The sequence below is a fragment of the Trachypithecus francoisi genome, unplaced genomic scaffold (genome assembly GCF_009764315.1).
Source record: "Trachypithecus francoisi isolate TF-2019V2 unplaced genomic scaffold, Tfra_2.0 Lachesis_group9, whole genome shotgun sequence".
NCBI lineage: Eukaryota > Metazoa > Chordata > Mammalia > Primates > Cercopithecidae > Trachypithecus > Trachypithecus francoisi.
The window spans coordinates 43,648,878-43,668,578 of record NW_022681474.1 but is presented as its reverse complement, the minus strand read 5'-3'; the positions used below and the strand labels follow the sequence as shown (position 1 = coordinate 43,668,578).

Below are 19,701 nucleotides of genomic sequence, written 5' to 3'. Positions count from 1 at the left end.
GGTGTGTGTCTCTCCCTCTCTATGTCTGTCAGTCTCTGTCTCTGTAGAGATGTGCATCTCTGTCTGTCTGGTCCCCTCCCTGTGTACCTGTCTCACCTGTCTGTCTCCATGTGTCTCTCCCTGTCTGTCTCTGTGTTTCTATCTTTCTGTCCCCTCACTCCCCTGGGCCCCTTCCTCCTTCTCTCTGCAGAGACCCCTGGAGAAGCCTGACGGCCTGGACGTGTCCGACCAGAGCAAGGAGCACCCGCAGCACCTCTGCGAGAAGTGCAAGGTCCTGGGCTACTACTGCCGTCGCGTGCAGTGACCCGCTGCCCGCCCGCACCCAGAGCCGCCCCCCACCAGCCCAAGGAGACGCTGCTTCCCTGTGCTGCTCCAAGGGGCTGCGTGTCGCCCTGTGCGTGGGGTGTCCTCGCAGGCCTGCGGGCCTGGGCCGGGGGCTCTTAGCGTCCTTGTCTTGTGTGTGTTGACAAACAGTGTTACTGACATCGCTGCCCCCACAGCCCAGGGAAAGCAGGGAGTCCGGGGCTCTTTGCAGGCGGGCCTGAGGTCTCTGTAGAGGGGACAAAAGCAAGCAAAAGCCCATGTCCAAGAGCCCCGGGTATCCCCACAGACTCTCCTCTGAGAGCCTCTTTGGGGTGAGCAGCCTTGTATTGGCCACAGGTGCACTAAATTTACTGTGAATCCCAAACCTCCCCCAGACCAGCCAGGCCGCCTGCCCCCACCCAGAACCTTCCGGTTTGCCCTGTATGGAAAGCCACTCGGAAATCCCTGTTTCTTTCCTGAGTCAGCAATCGTGGCAAGGTGACATGTGTTCTAGCAGCTGCTGGGGAGTGGACCTTTCTGTCCCTTTCCCACCTTAAGCCCCAAATCCTGACCCCCTCTGACATCACTGGCATTGCACCTGGGTATGCCCCCTCCCTACCCTATGGACCCAGATAGGAGGGGTTAGGCACAGGGGAGGCATGGAACGCTGGACGGATGTGTCCTGGGGAACGTGAGCAGCCCCTCCCACGACTCCCACCAGACTGCCTTAGGTTTTGTCAGTCCCACTCCCGTTCCTTCCCCTGTGCCTCCCACCCACGCTGGGGGTCCACATCAAGGTAGTTTGGCCCAGCGTGGAAGCCCAGCGTGTCTGTTCTAGCAGAAAGGACGCAAGCCTGGCGTTCTGGAGACGTGGGCTCAAGTCCTTGCCCTGATGCTGATGCATTCTGTCACCTTGGGCAAGGAATTCGCATCTCTGGGCCTCAGTTTCCCCATTAGTTAAATGACAGCATAACACTAGAGAGCAGAGGGCCCATTTCAGCTCTGTTGTTCTGGGATTCATGTTGGCCAATGCTGTGTCCTGGAGCTTTATTTGGGGAGTTTCACCCAGAATGGTGGGAGAAACCTCCCAGGTGCCAGATACCCCGCACCATGACCCCTCACTTGGTGTCTTAGGAAGTCAGGCTGAGGGATGCTGAGTCCTCCCCTGCTGGCCCCTACAGCCCCAGCCCTGCTTTTCATCCCCAACCCCTGCAAACATGGAGGAGCCTCCTCCTTCTCACCTCGGTCTCCTAGCCCCTCACGTGGGGAATCCTAACACAAGCCACAGAACCCCTCTTTTCTAAAATGGGGACAGTAATTTCCTACCTCCCAAGGGAGCAGAGAGGCCTCGTGGCACATCCCTGGCCAGGGAGTCCACTGTCCTGACTGGCAGCGGGATCGTGCCCTCCTCTGTCTCCCAGATGAGAAGCCCCGTTTCCATAGTCATGACCCTTCCTTTCTCCCGGCTGTCAGAACTGGGTTTCTTGATTTTGCCCCTACATTATGCCTCTGTGGGAAAAAAAAAAAAATCAGACCACGAAATGGGCCTGAAATTCAGTGTTTACCACGGCCTCAAGGATGCCCACCTGGTGTCCAGTTGCCTTTTGTATTCAAATGAAAATGCTTTGTACAACTGAGGAGTTACAGTGAAGTGTTAACCAGGGGTCCAGGGAGCGAGTTGAAAAGATGGAGTGAGTGTATTTGCAGCCAGGGAGCTGCAGGGTGGATTTAAGGGGCCATACCCTCTGAGCACTTAAAAAAGGTACATTTGCTCTAGGCAGCAGGCTGTGGACACCCTTGTCACCACTGGGGACTGCTACTAAGGACTCCCCGAGCACGTTGTTCCCCATTTTCTCCCAGGTGTTGAGGTGAGCTGGGGTTGAGGTGAGCCCAGGCTTCTGTCCCCAAGGAGAAGCTGCCACTGACAGTCGTCCTACCACACCGCTAAAGAGAATGTTCACAGTGGTGGGCAGTGTGCCTGTGCCGACCCTTCCAGGGACCTGGCCCCACGTGGGACCTTGGCCCAAGGATGCCTGGGGCCTGCCAGCTGTGCTGCAAAGGTTGGGGAGCCCACACCCTAAAAAGAACCCAGGTCCCGGACCACTGGAGGCCAGGGCTTCCCTGTACGGGCTAAGGGGAGTTGGGATATCACCCCAAAGTGACCTTGCCAGTGAGCTGTTCAGCAGGTAGCCAGTGCCCTGCCATCTGTGCAGAGCCAGCCACCTTGGGGGCTGAGGTTCCTGCTTTGAGGCCCACCCTCCATGCTCCCCTTGACTGGGCTCTGGCTGAACTGGGGAACTCTCTGTGGTCAGCAAAGCCACTGCCATGTAGGCTGGGTGCCGTGAGAATTAAGTGCTCAGAGGGCCAGGAGCCCAGGGGACAGGAAAGTGTGTGGTTTTAGTAAGTTCAAAAGGGACAGTCGCTTGCAGTTGGTAGATCTAGCGATCTAGTTGGCAGATAATGGTGTTTACCCCGTATGAAGTATTCAATAGTTCTACTTGTGAATTTGTATTTATTTTGAGTTATACTTGACACAGAATTCCTTTTTTTAAAAAAAATACTATGTGTGTATTTTGGAAAAAAAAATATTCATAGATGTTAAAATTTCTGCATGGTTACCAGTTTTTCTCACAACACAGAATTTGGTAGCTTTTCCCGAAAAAAATCTTCACAGTGATTTTTTGTCTGTATATATTTGAAGGCCTTTTTTTAAAAAAAAAAAAAGAAAAAGAAAAGAAAAATATAATTGATTTTTGAGAATAAACAAACAAACAAAAAGAGAGGCATTTTCAAAACTTCAGAACTTTCAGGAGGGCAAGAGAATATCAAACAGATGTCTGGAAGTATTTTGCCAAACTTCTGGTTGAACTGCAAGAAAATATTTATGGTGAGAACTTTTCTGTTTCCCATTATTGGGTTTTTGGTTGGTTTTTGTTTGTTTTTTACTATGCTTTGGTCTGTAAAAATATGCAACTGAACTACATTCAGAAGGAAATATTGTCTACATAGAATATTATATGAAGTTGGTACATAATTCTGATGAGGAAAAAAAATCTTTGCAATTCTTTAAGCCATATTGTTTTTCTGTGTTGTTTTCCCTGGATGAAAATATCAGTATTAAGTAGGCAGCATATTATTCAAGTGTTTAGACTTATTAATATGTTCTTGTCCTGTATTTATACATATGTGTATTTTGGAAAGTATTGCCTTTTTTAAGGGAAGCTATAATTTGATACACAGTGAAAAAGGGAATGGTGACCCCTTTGTGCCTCTTCCACTGAGGATAACAAACAGCATTGTAATCCATTCTCTGGCACCTTCTTCTTCTTATCTTGTTATTACGGTTTTATTCATTTTGTAGAGGGGCAGGGGGTGGGCGAGGAGAAGAAGAAGCTTATTTGACTAACCAGCCCCTCTGTGGTCCACCAGTGTCTTGGCTTGGTGGGAGGGCTCTCGATCAGCAGGGCCCCAGGAGGGAAGAAGAAGTGGGGCAAAGCCTGGCCTCGCCGCTTGGGAGCTTTGCCATCTGAGCCACGCCTCCTCCAGGCCATGCTCCTTGAACTTGGAAATGTCAACCGGAGCCCTTACACCAGCCCTCCAGCATCTAATAGACTTGAATCTACTCTGAATGAATATTTAATCCAACCTCACTACATTGTAGCTCAGTCCAACAACTAATCCTGAAATGGGAGTATTCCAGCCTTCAGCGAGATGGCCAAGCAGTCCCCTGGGGGCTGTAGCAGCGGGCTTATCCCCTTCTCTGTTGCCAACCTTGCCGTCGGACCTCCTCCACCCCCATGCGGTGACCCCATCTGTGTCTGTGTCTGTCCATACGTGTGAGTCCAGCTAAAAAGACAAAACAGAACCCGTGGGCCCAGCTCGGAGGGTGCGTGGAGAAGGCTCCGACGTCTCCGAAGTGCAGCCCTTGGGATGGCATTCCGTTGTGTGCCTTATTCCTGGAGAATCTGTATACGGCTCGCCTATAGAAATATAGCCTCTTCATGCTGTATTAAAAGGACTTTTAAAAGCAAAAGAGGCTCACAGGTTTCCTTGTTCACGCAAGCGTGTGGGGAGGCTGGACTCTTTCAGAGGCAGGAGACGGGGCAGGCGTCAGAGAGACTTGGGGCTGGCCTCGGCTCCCCTGGGTCTGGGTCATCCTGTCATTGCCGTGCCTCCATGCCGTTGATTTGCCTCCTCCCAGTCTCTCTGCCCCCAACTGGACACTCTGCAGGGCGACGGCCCTCCCCAAGTTGGCCCCAGACTGGGTGAGATTGTCGGCAGATGAGGTCACGCATTCACTCAGTGGGGGGACTCCCGGGTGACCATATATAGGAGTGAATCTGCCTTGGAGCCGGCAGCCCTGGGCCGCTCCCACTTGGCACATTCTGCCAAGATCAGGATTTGCGCTCAGACACGGAGCATCACACAGTGAGCAAACAGATGAGTCCAGGGGAGACGGCGCAGGGGCCCCTCTTCTGACCAAAGCCTGGGCTGGCCTGGGCTGTCATGAGGTGGGGCTCCTGCTGAGGACCATGGGGAACCACAACGAAGCAAGACTGTCAGCAGCCACCTGCCTGCAAAGCCCAGCATCGGCTCTTGCTGTTCTCAACCTTGCTGCTCACCTGAGTCACCTGTGGGGCTTTAAGAACATCATGGGTCCCACCCCGGGGAGGCCGAGGAAGTGGTCCAGGGTATCCTTGAGTTTGCAAAGTCCCCCAGCTCAGTCCATTGCGCATCCAAAGCTGAGCAGCACTGGGCTTCAGATGGTCCCTAGTGTTCCTGTGGGGCCCACGGTGATGGGGAGGAGGCGGGGGGCAGAGAGTTCTGTCAAGGGGCGCCTGGTCCTCAGCTCCAGCCAACTGTTGCTATCTGTGAATGATGTTACCTGGGGAGGGAGGAAGGGGCAGCAGGAGAAAGACTGGAAATCCCAGTTGTTACGTGAAATTGTCCACTTTTTAAATTTTGGCAACGAGTTAACGGGATTTTTGAATAGTGTAGAATTCAAAGCACATCCGTATGGGCCAGCCCATGCCCCCTGACTGCAGACTCTGAGATGGAGCAAAGAAAACAAAATGCCAGTCCTCGGGGTCAGGGACCATGGATTGAGCGGGGAGGGACAGGCAGGAACAGAGACCACCAAGGCCAGACCTCCTGTCTTATTTGGGGTACAGAGCAAATCCCAGAACAAAGCCCCTTCCTGCTGATTAGCATCTAGAGAATTCCCCACGGGGTGCCTGCCCTCAGTGTGTGGAATGTCAACCAGGCTAGAGTCAGCCTGAACACAGGTGGCTGCCAGTCAGGCCCAGCAAGGGAGTGGAGAGGGGACCCACCTCCACCAGGGTGAGAGGAGAATGAAGGACCCCGTCCTCCACACTGTGCCCTCTGCCAGCCCAAGTCCTCCAGCAGCCTGGGTGGGGCTGTTGCTCTCCCTGGGCAGGTCTGAGGACACAGATCTGGTGTCTGTCTCAGGGCCCTCCTTTCTCCTTCAGCACTGCCACCAGGCCAGCCCTGCGACCCCAGCTGTCACGTGACACTGGGTGGCTTTGCCCCTCTCCGAGCCCCAGCTCTCCCAGGGGTATTGTGTGGATGAGACAACCCACTGAACACAAGACAAAGCGCACTGCTTGCACCCGGGAGAGGCCCGGGGAGTGTGGGTCTCCTGTTCCCATTGTCTGTGGCTCAGGCAGAAGCATCCGACCAGTGATCACAGCAGGGATTCCGCAGGGAGCCAGGCCTCAAACCCAGGGCCCCAGGTGCTTTTGCACATCCAGTAAGCATCGGCTGGGCACCCATGCATGCTGAGGCTGGGGCTTCGGGGCTGTTGTTTGATGACATGCCCTTGTCTTTGAGTGTGTGGCAGTGTGCATGCGCCTGTGTGTTTGTTTTGTTTTGTTTTCTGTGGAAAGGAAACAAACCCAAGGCAAACACAGGCTGCATTTCAACATCTCCTGGAGCCGTGGAAACCACTAACTCCCTGGACAGGAAGGATTTCCGGTTGGACTCAGTGCCGGTGTCCAGAGGCAGCTGGCTGCTGAGGACCCAGGAGAGAGCAGAGTCCACCAAAGAAAGGGCCAGCAAGGGATCCAGAGATGGTGGCCCTGCCCTGAGCTAAAGCTGAGGCCCCACAGGGAAAGGTCTCACCTGGCACACTCACCCAGCAGGCAGGTGGCAGAGCCAGGATTTGATTGAACTTGGAGTTCTCACCTCCCAGTGCAGTATATCAGGGCAGAGCTGGGACAGAGACAGAGTTGCAAAGGTCAGACCAGGAGTGAGGGTCCAAGGCTGGGTGTCTCAAAGGGCAAGAGACCAGGCAGGAGGAAGGGAGGTGGGGCAGGTCGGTGCCAAGTGGTGATGGTTGCCACGTTGTGAGGAGCCTCCTTGGCATCTGCTCCAGACACAGAGAGGGGAGACCTGGCTGGGGAGAGACAGCGGGAGCTCAACCACCTGAGCACCAGAGCCCATCAGGAGCCCAGGGCCCCTCTAGCAGGACCCTGACAAGGCTCTGCTTCTTGGAATGTGTGACACAGAGCCTCATGTCCTTATCTGTAAGCTAGGGCAATCAGGACACACTGAGTGTAGGGGACACTTGGGCAGCTCCTGCACACAGCTCTAGGGTGGCCACCTCTCTCCCACCAACCCCCACTGTGGTGCTGAAGCTCCCAGGCCCAGGCCACCAGCCGGCTTCTGCACTGGACTCCGGCCATAGGCTGGAATTCCTCCCGGTTTCCCGGCCTCATGCATCCTCCTAACAGTCCCGGCAGGAACCAGGACAGGGAACAATATGTCAGTATGCCAGGTGGAGAAACTGAGGCCTGGGGAAGCCCTGCTGCCCCAGATTGACAAGCAGGGACCTCTGCCACACCCTTCAACCTCCACTGTCTCCACTGTTCTGACAACCTTCACTGTTTCTGATCCTGACCAGGGCCACCGAGCGGATTCCCACCAGCCTGTCCAGTCCTTCAGCAAACAGCTGTCTGTCATTGTGTCCTGGGGCCCGGCCGGGAGCTCTGAGCTAGGCCTGGGATCCACAATGCGCTGGGGATTCAAGCCCCCACCTGCCCTCCTCAGACACCCTGGTGCTCCTCCCCACAGCCTGGTAAACCCAGGGCTAGGCATCCGAACGCCACCCTTCCAGTGGCTGCCTCCTGTGCAGCCTGTGCCCGGCTCCTGCCCAGGTGTTTGGAAGTGGGGAGAAGGGGCAGGGAATACCCCAGATGAAGGGAATGAGGGCCCAGGTGGGCTTGCCATCTCTCCAGAGTCAGGTGTCCTTGCTAGTCCCCCAGAGCACTGGTGGGAGCCAAGAATGGGCTGCACTTGGGAGCAAAGCAGGCCTCTCTCGACACCTCCTCTGCCGTTTGTCCTGAGCTGGATCCCAACTGAGATGTTGGGGCCACTTGCTCCCCCTGCCCACACGCACATGCACTCATACACATCTCACACGCACACCCTCACACACCTCACACACATGCGCGCACACACACGGGCACCCACACACATTTCACATGCACTCATACACATCTCACACGCACACCCTCACACATCTCTCACACACACACACTCACACGGGCACCCACACATATTTCACACACACTCACACACATCTCACGTGCCCACACACTTCATGCACACACAAATCCACATGTGCATTCACACACATATCACACACGCACCCACACCACACATGCACCCTCACACATCTCACACGTGTACTCACACATCTTACACATGCACCCACACATCTCACACGTGCACCCACACACCTCACATGCACACCCACACACCTCACACATGCACTCACATCTCACCCACACATCTCACACACGCACCCACACATCTCACACGTGCACCCACACATCTCACACGCGCACTCACACATCTCACAGGTGCACTCACACCACATCTCAAACGCATACCCACACACATCTCACACGTGCACCCTCACACATCTCACACACACACACTCACACGGGCACCCACACACATTTCACACGCACACTCACATCTCACACGCACCCACACACCTCATGTGCACACTCACAAATCCACACGTGCATTCACACACATCTCACACACACACACTCACACGGGCACCCACACACATTTCACACACACTCACACACATCTCACGTGCCAACACACTTCATGCACACACAAATCCACATGTGCATTCACACACATCTCACACACATATCACATATGCACCCACAACACACATGCACCCTCACACATCTCACACGTGTACTCATACATCTCACACATGCACTCACACATCTCACACATGCACCCACACACCTCACACATGCACTCACATCTCACACACACACATCTCACACACACCCACACACATTTCACACATGCACCCACACATCTCACAGGCACCCACACATCTCACATGCGCACCCACACATCTCACAGGTGCACTCACACATCTCAAATGCATACCCACACACATCTCACACGTGCGCCCTCACACATCTCACACACACACTCACAGGGCACCCACACACATTTCACACGCACACTCACATCTCACACGCACCCACACACTTCATACGCACACTCACAAATCCACACGTGCATTTACACACATCACACATGCACCTACACCACACACGCACCTCACACATCTCACATGCACACCCACACATCTCACACGTGCACTCACATCTCACACGCTCACTCACACACGTATCACACGCACCCACAATTTCACACACCCACACATCTCACATGCGCACCCACACATCTCACACGTGCACTCACATCTCACATGCACACCCACACACATCTCATATGTGCACCCACACACCTCACATGCTCACTCACATCTCACATGCACCCACACACATCTCACACGTGCACCCACGCATCTCACTTGTGCCCCCTCACACATCTTACACGTGCACTCACATCTCCCATGCACACCCACACACATCTCACACGTGCACTCACATCTCACACACACACCCACACACATCTCACACGTGCACTCACACATCTCACACGCACCCCCACACACATCTCACACGTGCACTCACATCTCGGACACCCACACACATCTCACATGCACACCCACACACATCTCACACGTGCACCAACACATATCTCACACGTGCACTCACACATCTCACACGCACACCCACACATCTTACATGCGCACTCACACATCTCAAACATGCACCCTCACACATATCACACGTGCACTCATACATCTCACAGGCACACACACATTTCACACGTGCACACACACCTCACACACACACACATCTCACATGAGCACTCATACATCTCACACGTGCACACACACATTTCACACGTGCACTCACATGCATCTCACATGCACACTCTCACATCTCACACATGCACACACATCTCACACACACACACCTCACACGTGCACTCACACATCTCACACACGCACACACACGTCTCACACATACACTCACACATCACACTGGCACTCACATGTCACACGTACACTCACACATCTCACGTGCACACATACATCTCACTCAGGCATTCACACATCTCACATATGCACTGATACATCTCACACGCACACACAATTTCACACGTGCACTCACGCATCTTACTCTCACATCTCACACGTGCACTCACACATCTCACACGTGCACTCATCTCACATGCACACACACACGCATCTCAAGTGCATTCACGTATCTCACATGTGCACTCACACATCTCACATGCACATTCTCACATCTCACACATGCACTCACGCATCTCACAGGTACACTCACACACATCTCACACTCTGTTCACACCCTCACATACACACCCATTTGCACACTCAAGCCTGCACATATTCACACATGCACAGCCCACAAACACACACGGCCACAGACCATCAGGAGTCCTGTGGGGGCAGCGGGCCTGGGGCCCCTCTCCAGCTGGAAGGGCACAGCAGTAGGGTGGGGATCCTCCTGCCCAGCAGGGTAACAAAGGTCATGTGAATCTGCCTATCTCCTTCCCCACAGGCTCTGAGGCCTTCCCATGGGATGAGGACCCCAGGTAGGCAGGCGATGTCACACCCAGGCCTTGCACACAGCGAGCAAAAGTCCATTCTCACAGTTGACGCAGTTGACAGAATTCACATTTTGTTCAGCATCATAATGGCATTGGGATCATGTAAAAAATGTTCTGTCTTTTGCATTTTGGAGAATTTACGGGTGAAATGAGGCAGTGTCTGGGCTTTGCTCTCAAACAATCTGGAATAGGGTCTGGAGGGGGACCTGGGATCTGCTGTACTGCTCTCTCTGCTTTGTGTCTGTTTTTGCTCCTGGCCAGGAGATGAGCTTAAAGGTGAGCCAGGCCGAGGAGATGCCCCAAGGCAGAGTGGGAGCCAGGTCCCTCTACATCCTCACCCTGCACAGCGCGCTCCACAGTCCTGACTACCTCCTCTAGAGGGGCTACTTGGGCTTGCTTCATTGCCAACCTCCAGTGTTCACTGTGGCCTGGCACTCAGTCAGGTTAAATGTGGAGTAAATGAGCGCATAAGAGTCGCTGCCAACATCCAGCCAGGAGCTGGTGTGGCAGCCATGGTGCTAGTGATTTACACACATCAGTTTTCGTCCTTGCAACAGCCCTGGGAGGTGGGTACTGCAAGGAATCCCATTTTACAGATGGGGAAGCCGAGGTTCAGAGAGGTCAAGTGACTTGTCCAAGATAATAGAGGTAATAAGTAGCAAAGGCCCCCACTGCCCCCTCCCAGAACCGCTCCCCCTCCACCCCCTAACTCCAGGGGCATTTCAGGCTCAGGCCTAACCCCTACCTCCTGCTGCTTCCTGCTGTTATACTGCCCTCCCAGACAGCCAGGCAGCCACCCGCCTTCCCTTAGCTCCCTCTCTCTGTCCTGGGCCTCTCTCCACTGCCCAAACTGGCCTGCAACTTTCCCGAAGTAGCCCAGAGTCATGAACCATGTAAGGCCGGCCCCATGGCTGTTGGAGGCCGATGTGGAAGCCAGAACCCAAGGGAGCCTCCAGCCCTCCCTCCACCTCCTTCCTTGCTAAGTTCTCAGGAGCTCCTGGGGGTGGCGGCAGCTCTGCTCCTGTTTCCACTGTGTCCAGCAAGATGGAGCCAGGCCAGGCCCCTGTGCCCTCTCTCCCTGGACACTTGCTCCTCCTTCTCTTTCATACCTGGCCCCACAGCCTCCTGGAGCCCTGTACTGAGGCCAATTACCTTCTCCATGCCCCATCCCAGAAGCACTCAAAGCTGGGAGCTGAGATTCCTCTCTACCATCATCTCAACAACCCTCATCCTCTCCCTGGTCACAAGTGGGGGGCCCACAACCCTCCACACTCAGCTCCTGCAAACTGTAGGGCAACCTGGGGTCCAAGTCCTGCCTTGTAAGTCCAGGACCATGGCACCTGCCTGGAAATCCATCTCCCTCCACACTCTCACCCTGGGCAAGAATTCTGGGGGCAGAGGGGCTGGACCCTGAGTGACAACATCACTACTTATCAGCTGCCATCTTAAGCAAGCCACCTGGCCTCTCTGAGCCTCAGTTTCCTCCCTTGTAAAATGGAGACACGAATACCCTTCTACCTACCCAAGGTCACCGTTGAGATTAGTTGAGATACAGTGGCTAAGCCCTTGGCGCATGAGGTGTGCTCAGGAATTGTTAGCTACTGCTCTGGTCATGGAGTGGAATGGCCACTTCAGCCTGTGCTGCCTCTAAATGGGCCCCATGATCCCCTCTGTCTCTGCCTCTACTTGTCAGCCCTTGAGCCATGCTTTCTGGAATCTTCACCCTGACAGGATGGCAAACAGAAGCCCTAGGAAGGAATGTGGGTCTGTTGGCTCTCTCTGGCCTGTGGGACATTCACCTCCCCTCCCCCGGCAGCCACACCCTGTTAGTCCAGTTCCAGCTGGGCTTCTGCCTCAGTTTCTCCATTGTGCTGAGGCAAAGGACCCTTGCCCAACATGTAATTTGTCATCCTCTCCCTGGGAACCTGACCACAGTCCCGCACAATGGTGGAGGCTGCTTCAAACTGGGTCTCCCTGCCCCACCCCAACAAATGTGCCAGCTCAGAATTCTCCAGCGTTCCAGGCTCTTGCAGCAATAAGCTGGTTCCCTGCTGCCCCCTGGTGGCCGAAGCTGAAAACTGCAACTTCCTTCTGGCAAGGAACCAGTGCAGGGAACAAAAAGAGATTTTTTTTTTTTTCTGCCAAGTCCCAGGTAAACCCTGACCTCCCCAATACAGGGATACCTGGGCCTCATGCGCCTGCCAAGTGGTAAGATCGTGTTTTTCGCCCTTGGTTATAAAAACAATGCCTTCACAATGTGAAAAGGAAACAAAGACGGTAAGCAGGGTGTAAGCGTTCCCAGTAGCCCAACCTCCCCCAGAGCAGCACTGTCCAGAGTTTGGCCACATCCTTCCATAGTCTTTTGCTTATAGAAATCTGTGTGTGTGCTCCTGTGTGTGCGCGCGTGTATGTGTGTGTGTGTGTATACGCGTATGTTAATGGATTATACCTGACAGGCTGTTCCATATCTTGCTTTGACTCATCATCATCATCTTTCCTTGTTAACACAGAGACCTTTCTCATTTGTCTAATAGCTGTATTTCTTTGTTGGTTAATGGTTAACATACTTACCAATTCCCTATTGAAGGGTTTGAAGCATTCTTGCTTTTACAAGTCAATCTTTTTTCTTTTCTTTTCTTCTTTATGAGACAGAGTCTTACTCTGTTGCCTAGGCTGGGGTGCACACGTGGCACAAACTTTATCACAGCTCACGGCAGCCTCAGCCTCCTGAGCTCAAGCAATCCTCCCTCCTCAGCCTCCGGAATAGCTAGGACTACAGGCACACACTACTATGCTGGGTTAATTTCTGGTTTTTTTGTTTTTTGTTTTTTTTGTAGAGGCAGGGTTTCACTGTGTTGCCCAGACTAGTCCTGAACTCCTAGAATTAAGTGATCCTCTTGCCTGGACCTCCCGAAGTGCTGGGATTACAGGCATGAGCCACTGCTCTTGGCCAATCTTTTTTCTTAATCACCTTTCTGTTTGGTACAGTGGGAAGATCTGGAGTCAGGAGAACCAAGGTTTGACTCAGATCTCAGCCCATTGGGTTTAAAATTTTTTAATTTTTAAATGACACATAATGATGATACGTATTTATGGGGCACGGTATGGTGTTTTGATACATGCATACACTGTGTAATGATCAAATCAGAGTGATAAGCTTATTCATCACCTCAAACATTTATCATTTCTTTGTAGTGAGAACATTGAAAACCCTTTCTTCTGGTTATTTTGAAATATACAATACAATGTTCTTAGCTACAGTAATGCTACTGTGCAAGAAAAGACCAGAACTGATTCCTCCTACCTAACTGTAATTTGGTACCTGTTGGCCAATCTCTCCCATCCTGCCTTCCTTCCCCAGCACATAGTAACCATTATTATACTCTCTACTTCTATGACATCAGCTTTTTAAAGTCCACAAATGAGTGAGATGTGGTATTTGTCTTTCTATTTTTTCTATTTGTCTTCTTATTCCTGTTATCTTTGATCACATCCTTGTGATCTTCCAGGCCTCAGTCTCAATGTATCAAATTTAGGCACTGGGTTCCATCTCGAATCCATCGCTCTGACAAGCTCCCAAGTTGATTATTCCATGTTGAGTTGATAGAGCCTACAGGCTGCCCTGAGGTCATCAATAGAATTTATTAGGCTAGTGCTAGAAAGGGGCATGGGGGACCACACAGCTCTCTGGGGCATGAGGTCTAGTAAGCACTTGCACAGTTGTGGGGAGGAAAAGTCTGAGATTCTCCTGCTTAAACCTGGGAGGGCCTGGTGGGGGAAGGCTGAAGCTGAGAAGAAGGCTGAGGCCAGACCCGCCTTCCTCCTCTGGTGCTCTCTGAGGGCACCTGGCCTGGCTGCTTTCTCTTGGGAGGGGAATGTGGGTATCCCACCACACTTCAGGCTGGAGTTCTCAGAGCCTGTCCTGGTTCCAAAAGCTGTCTGATCCATGAATCACTCTTTGCTCAATTAAACTGTTAAATTTAACTTGTCTAAGGTTATTCCTTTTAATAGATTCATCTGGAAACATAAAGATACAAATAACTTAAAAGTAAAAAAGTGAAGAGTTCCACTTCTTGGAGGCAGTGTGAAGAGTTCCATGAGCCCACTTCCCTGTGAAACAAGCAATGTTGGTGAAAACTGCTTTTTAAAAATCAACCTTTAAAGTCTCTGGAAGTCGTCCTAAGGATATAGAGCAAATGAAGAAAGTCAGGCTCCCACTCTGCCTTGGGGCATCTCCTCGGCCTGGCTCACCTCTGAGCTCATCTCCCGGCCAGGAGCGAAAATAGCACTTGACCATGACAGTAATCATGACCATAAAGAGAGTATGTGGGGAAGTCATTAAAACTAACTCAATAAGAACAGCTGGTCTATGGCATTTGAAACATAACTATTCCCTTCTCCTTCACCTTCAGCTCAGCTTAATGGAATCTTCTCGTAAGGTGAGGGTGGCCAAAAAGACAAGGCCCCTCTCCGCTCACTTCCCAATCAAGTATTTTCACATAGTAGTAGGAGAGGCAGACCAATAACATTTTGCCCATCTCTCCCAACTCCAAGTTAAAGAAGCTAAATTCTGAATGAGTGCAGCTGAGAAGTGGGGGGTTTCTTTCTACACCCAGCCCTAACCCATAGAATAGCGGCTCCATCCCAGATGCAGAAGGCCAAAAATACTGAGACCCCAAGTCTTGCTCCAGCTCACTCATAGAGCACAGGTTCTATACCAGGAGAGGAAAGCCAAGAATATCAGAGGCTACCACCCTGCCCAGCCCCCAGAGTACTGGCTCATCAGAAAGAGAAACAATCCATAAGAGAAAGATATCCAAATCTCTCCACAAAGGAACTTTTATTTTATTTTATTTGTGAAATAGTATGTGGAAGCCTGAAGTGCTTTTGAAAACAAAAATAAATTGGACTTCATCCCAATTTAAAATTTTTGTGCTTCAAGGGACACCTTCAAGACAGTGAAGACAGACCCTACATAATGAGAGAATGTATATGAAAATCATATATCTGATAAGGAACTTGTATTTAGAATATGTAAAGTGCTCTGACAACTCAAAAGTACAAACACAAATAGCCCAATTTAAAAAGTCAAAGAATCTGAACAGACTCAGCTCCAAGGACATACAACTGACCAATAAGTACATGAGAAGATGCTCAACCTCATTAGTCATCAGAGAAAAGCAAGTCAGAAATAAATGAGGTAGCACTTCACACTCACTAGGATGGCTAGAATGAAAACAGATAATACCAAGTGTTGATGAGGATGTGGAGAAACTGGAACCCTCATACACTGTTGGTGGAAATGTAAAATGTCACAGTCATTTTGGAAAACAGTTTGGCAATTCCTAAAAAAGTTAAACATAATCATTTGATTCAGCAATATATACACAATATGTAGGGTGGTATAATACTATTTGCAGTTAGTCTGTGATAAGTTAAATGATAAATAGTAAATCCTGACCGCCGAGACCGCGTCCGCCCCGCGAGCACAGAGCCTCGCCTTCACCGCTCCGCCACCTGTTCACACTCGCCGCCAGATCACCATGGATGATGATATCGCCGCGCTCGTTGTCGACAACGGCTCCGGCATGTGCAAGGCCGGCTTCGCGGGCGACGATGCCCCCCGGGCCGTCTTCCCTTCCATCGTGGGGCGCCCCAGGCACCAGGGCGTGATGGTGGGCATGGGTCAGAAGGATTCATATGTGGGCGACGAGGCCCAGAGCAAGAGAGGCATCCTCACCCTGAAGTACCCCATCGAGCACGGCATCGTCACCAACTGGGACGACATGGAGAAGATTTGGCACCACACCTTCTACAATGAGCTGCGTGTGGCTCCTGAGGAGCACCCCGTGCTGCTGACCGAGGCCCCCCTGAACCCCAAGGCCAACCGCGAGAAGATGACTCAGATCATGTTTGAGACCTTCAACACCCCAGCCATGTACGTGCTGTGCTGTCCCTGTACGCCTCTGGCCGTACCACTGGCATCGTGATGGACTCCGGTGATGGGGTCACCCACACTGTGCCCATCTACGAGGGGTATGCCCTCCCCCACGCCATCCTGCGTCTGGACCTGGCTGGCCGGGACCTGACTGACTACCTCATGAAGATCCTCACTGAGCGGGGCTACAGCTTCACCACCACGGCCGAGCGGGAAATCGTGCGTGACATCAAGGAGAAGCTGTGCTATGTCGCCCTGGACTTCGAGCAGGAGATGGCCACGGCGGCTTCCAGCTCCTCCCTGGAGAAGAGCTACGAGCTGCCCGATGGCCAGGTCATCACCATTGGGAACGAGCGGTTCCGCTGCCCTGAGGCTCTCTTCCAACCTTCCTTTCTGGGCATGGAGTCCTGTGGCATCCATGAAACTACCTTCAACTCCATCATGAAGTGTGACGTGGACATCCGTAAAGACCTGTACGCCAACACAGTGCTGTCTGGTGGCACCACCATGTACCCTGGCATTGCTGACAGGATGCAGAAGGAGATTACTGCCCTGGCGCCCAGCACGATGAAGATCAAGATCATTGCTCCTCCTGAGCGCAAGTACTCTGTGTGGATCGGCGGCTCCATCCTGGCCTCGCTGTCCACCTTCCAGCAGATGTGGATCAGCAAGCAGGAGTATGACGAGTCTGGCCCCTCCATCGTCCACCGCAAATGCTTCTAGGCGGACTGTGACTTAGTTGCGTTACACCCTTTCTTGACAAAACCTAACTTGCGCAGAAAACAAGATGAGATTGGCATGGCTTTATTTGGGTTTTTTTGTTTTGGTTTGGTTTTTTTTTTTGGCTTGACTCAGGATTTAAAAACTGGAACGGGGAAGGTGACAGCAGTCGGTTGGAGCGAGCATCCCCCAAAGTTCTACAATGTGGCCGAGGACTTTGATTGTACATTGTTCTTTTTTTTAATAGTCATTCCAAATATGAGATGCATTGTTACAGGAAGTCCCTCGCCCTCCTAAAAGCCACCCCACTTCTCTCTAAGGAGAATGGCCCAGTCCTCTCCCGAGTCCACACAGGGGAGGTGATAGCATTGCTTTCGTGTAAATTATGTAATGCAAAATTTTTTTAATCTTCGCCTTAATACATTTTTATTTTGTTTTATTTTGAATGATGAGCCTTCGTGCCCCCCTTTTTTGTCCCCCAACTTGAGATGTCTGAAGGCTTTTGGTCTCCCTGGGAGAGGGTGGAGGCAGCCAGGGCTTACCTGTACACTGACTTGAGACCAGTTGAATAAAAGTGCACACCTTACAAAAAAAAAAAAAATAGTAAATCCTAGGGAAACCACTAAAAATATAGACTGAATAATTAGGCTGAGAATGGTGGCTCACATTTGTAATTCCAACACTTTGAAAGGCTAAGGCAAGAGGATTTCTTCAGGCCAGAAGTTCAAGGTGGCAGTGAACTATGACTGTGCCACTGCCTGGGTTACAGAGTGGGACCCCAGCTCTTAAATATATATACACACACACACACATATATATATACACACACATATATATGATATACATGCATATACACATGTATGTATACATGTATATGTGTATACACATGTGTATATATGTGTATACACATATATGTATATATGTGTATATGTGTATATATGTATACGTGTATATATGTGTATATATGTATACGTGTATATATGTGTATATGTGTATACACATATGTATATACACGTATATACATATATGTGTGTATATATAGCTGTGACATTTTACATTTCCACCAACAATGTATGAGAGTTCCAGTTTCTCCACATCCTCATCAACACTTGTCATTTTATACATATATAAACAAATAGCCAATAATGGTGATAAAAATGAAATCATTTGGGAGAAAAATCTCATTCCAAAAGAAGGCAAGAAGAGAACAAAAGGCAGATGGAACAAACAAAATAAATAGCAAGATGATTGGTTTAAATTTAACCATATTGAAAATTACATTAAATATAAATGATAAATATTTAATTGAATGGCAGAGATTGTCAGATTTGATAAGAAAGCAATGCTCAATGCACCATTATCAGTCCATTGTCTCTTAGTTCTAAGTCCTCCCTACATTGTCCTGTTTGTACTACTGTAACTGTTCTCCCTTGCCATCTGGAATTATATGAAGCTTTATCAGTGCAAGGCACTGGAGAAATACTTTAGTCTTCAGTATTCTCTTTTTCCTTTAGTTGGTAAACTCCTGTTATAATTATTTATTTATTTATTTATTTTTGAGACGGAGTCTCGCTCTGTCGCCCAGGCTGGAGTGCAGTGGCCGGATCTCAGCTCACTGCAAGCTCCGCCTCCCGGGTTCCCGCCATTCTCCTGCCTCAGCCTCCGAGTAGCTGGGACTACAGGCGCCCGCCACCGCGCCCGGCTAGTTTTTTTTTTTTTTGTATTTTTAGTAGAGACGGGGTTTCACCGTGTTAGCCAAGAGGGTCTCGATCTCCTGACCTCGTGATCCACCCGCCTCAGCCTCCCGAAGTGCCGGGATTACAGGCTTGAGCCACCGCGTCCGGCCCTCCTGTTATAATTAATCATTTTTTTGGCCAGGCACAGTGGCTCAAGCCTGTGATCCCAGCACTTTGGGAGGCCGAGATGGGCGGATCACGAGGTCAGGAGATCGAGACCATCTTGGCTAACATGGTGAAACCCAGTCTCTACTAAAAAATACAAAAAACTAGCCGGGCGAGGTGGTGGGCACCTGTAGTCCCAGCTACTCGGGAGGCTGAGGCAGGAGAATGGCGAAAACCTGGGAGGCGGACCTTGCAGTGAGCTGAGATCCGGCCACTGCACTCCAGCCTGGGCAACAGAGCGAGACTCCATCTCAAAAAATAATTAAAAAAATAATAATTTTTTTACATATTCCCTGTTAAAACTGCCGTGTTGCTTCTGTCTCCTGTTTGGACTCTGACTATATGGAATTGATACCAGAAGTGGTCCCAGAAGATAACCCCACCAAGATGAGATTTGGAGATGTATTTCACTGTGCTTTTGGACTCCAACGTATCTACCAGTGGGAAATGGTATGTTAGTAATCCATGGCATGCAGTGACATCACAATTAATTAAGCTGTCACCTGTAATTAAGTGACAAGAGAAGCACGTGCCTCGGGAGACCAGGTGACAGCAGCACTTCACCATTACAGTAGTAATCATAACCATAAAGACTGGGATGTGGGGAAAATTCTTTTGAGGATGCTTAATTGCTTACCAAAAGAAAATTTAGAACTTGTGTTCTTTAATTCTTGGCATAAACCAGAGAACCAGAAAGCTTCTGGTTATATTACAGCCTGAGAACCAGAAAGCTTCCATGATAACTCTAAAAGTAGGCACTAGGCTAATAGCACTTAAAATCAAAAAAAAATT

At 50.8% G+C, this 19,701-nt stretch overlaps 1 protein-coding gene and 1 pseudogene across 2 annotated transcripts in view; both read left to right on the top strand.

Moving 5' to 3' along the window:
• ZCCHC24 (zinc finger CCHC-type containing 24) overlaps nt 1-4,336 on the top strand; it is a 64,225-nt gene extending 59,889 nt beyond the window's left edge. Inside the window, exon 4 of the mRNA XM_033209413.1 lies at nt 191-4,336. Within this exon, the coding sequence (XP_033065304.1) occupies nt 191-304 (114 nt within the window). The 3' untranslated portion in view covers nt 305-4,336. The remainder of the gene's footprint in view (nt 1-190) is intronic.
• An 11,474-nt stretch (nt 4,337-15,810) lies between these two features.
• Nucleotides 15,811-17,609, top strand: LOC117082604 (annotated as a pseudogene). The gene has a single exon (XR_004436705.1). The product of XR_004436705.1 is annotated as an actin, cytoplasmic 1-like (transcript).
• The last annotated feature ends 2,092 nt before the right edge of the window (nt 17,610-19,701 follow it).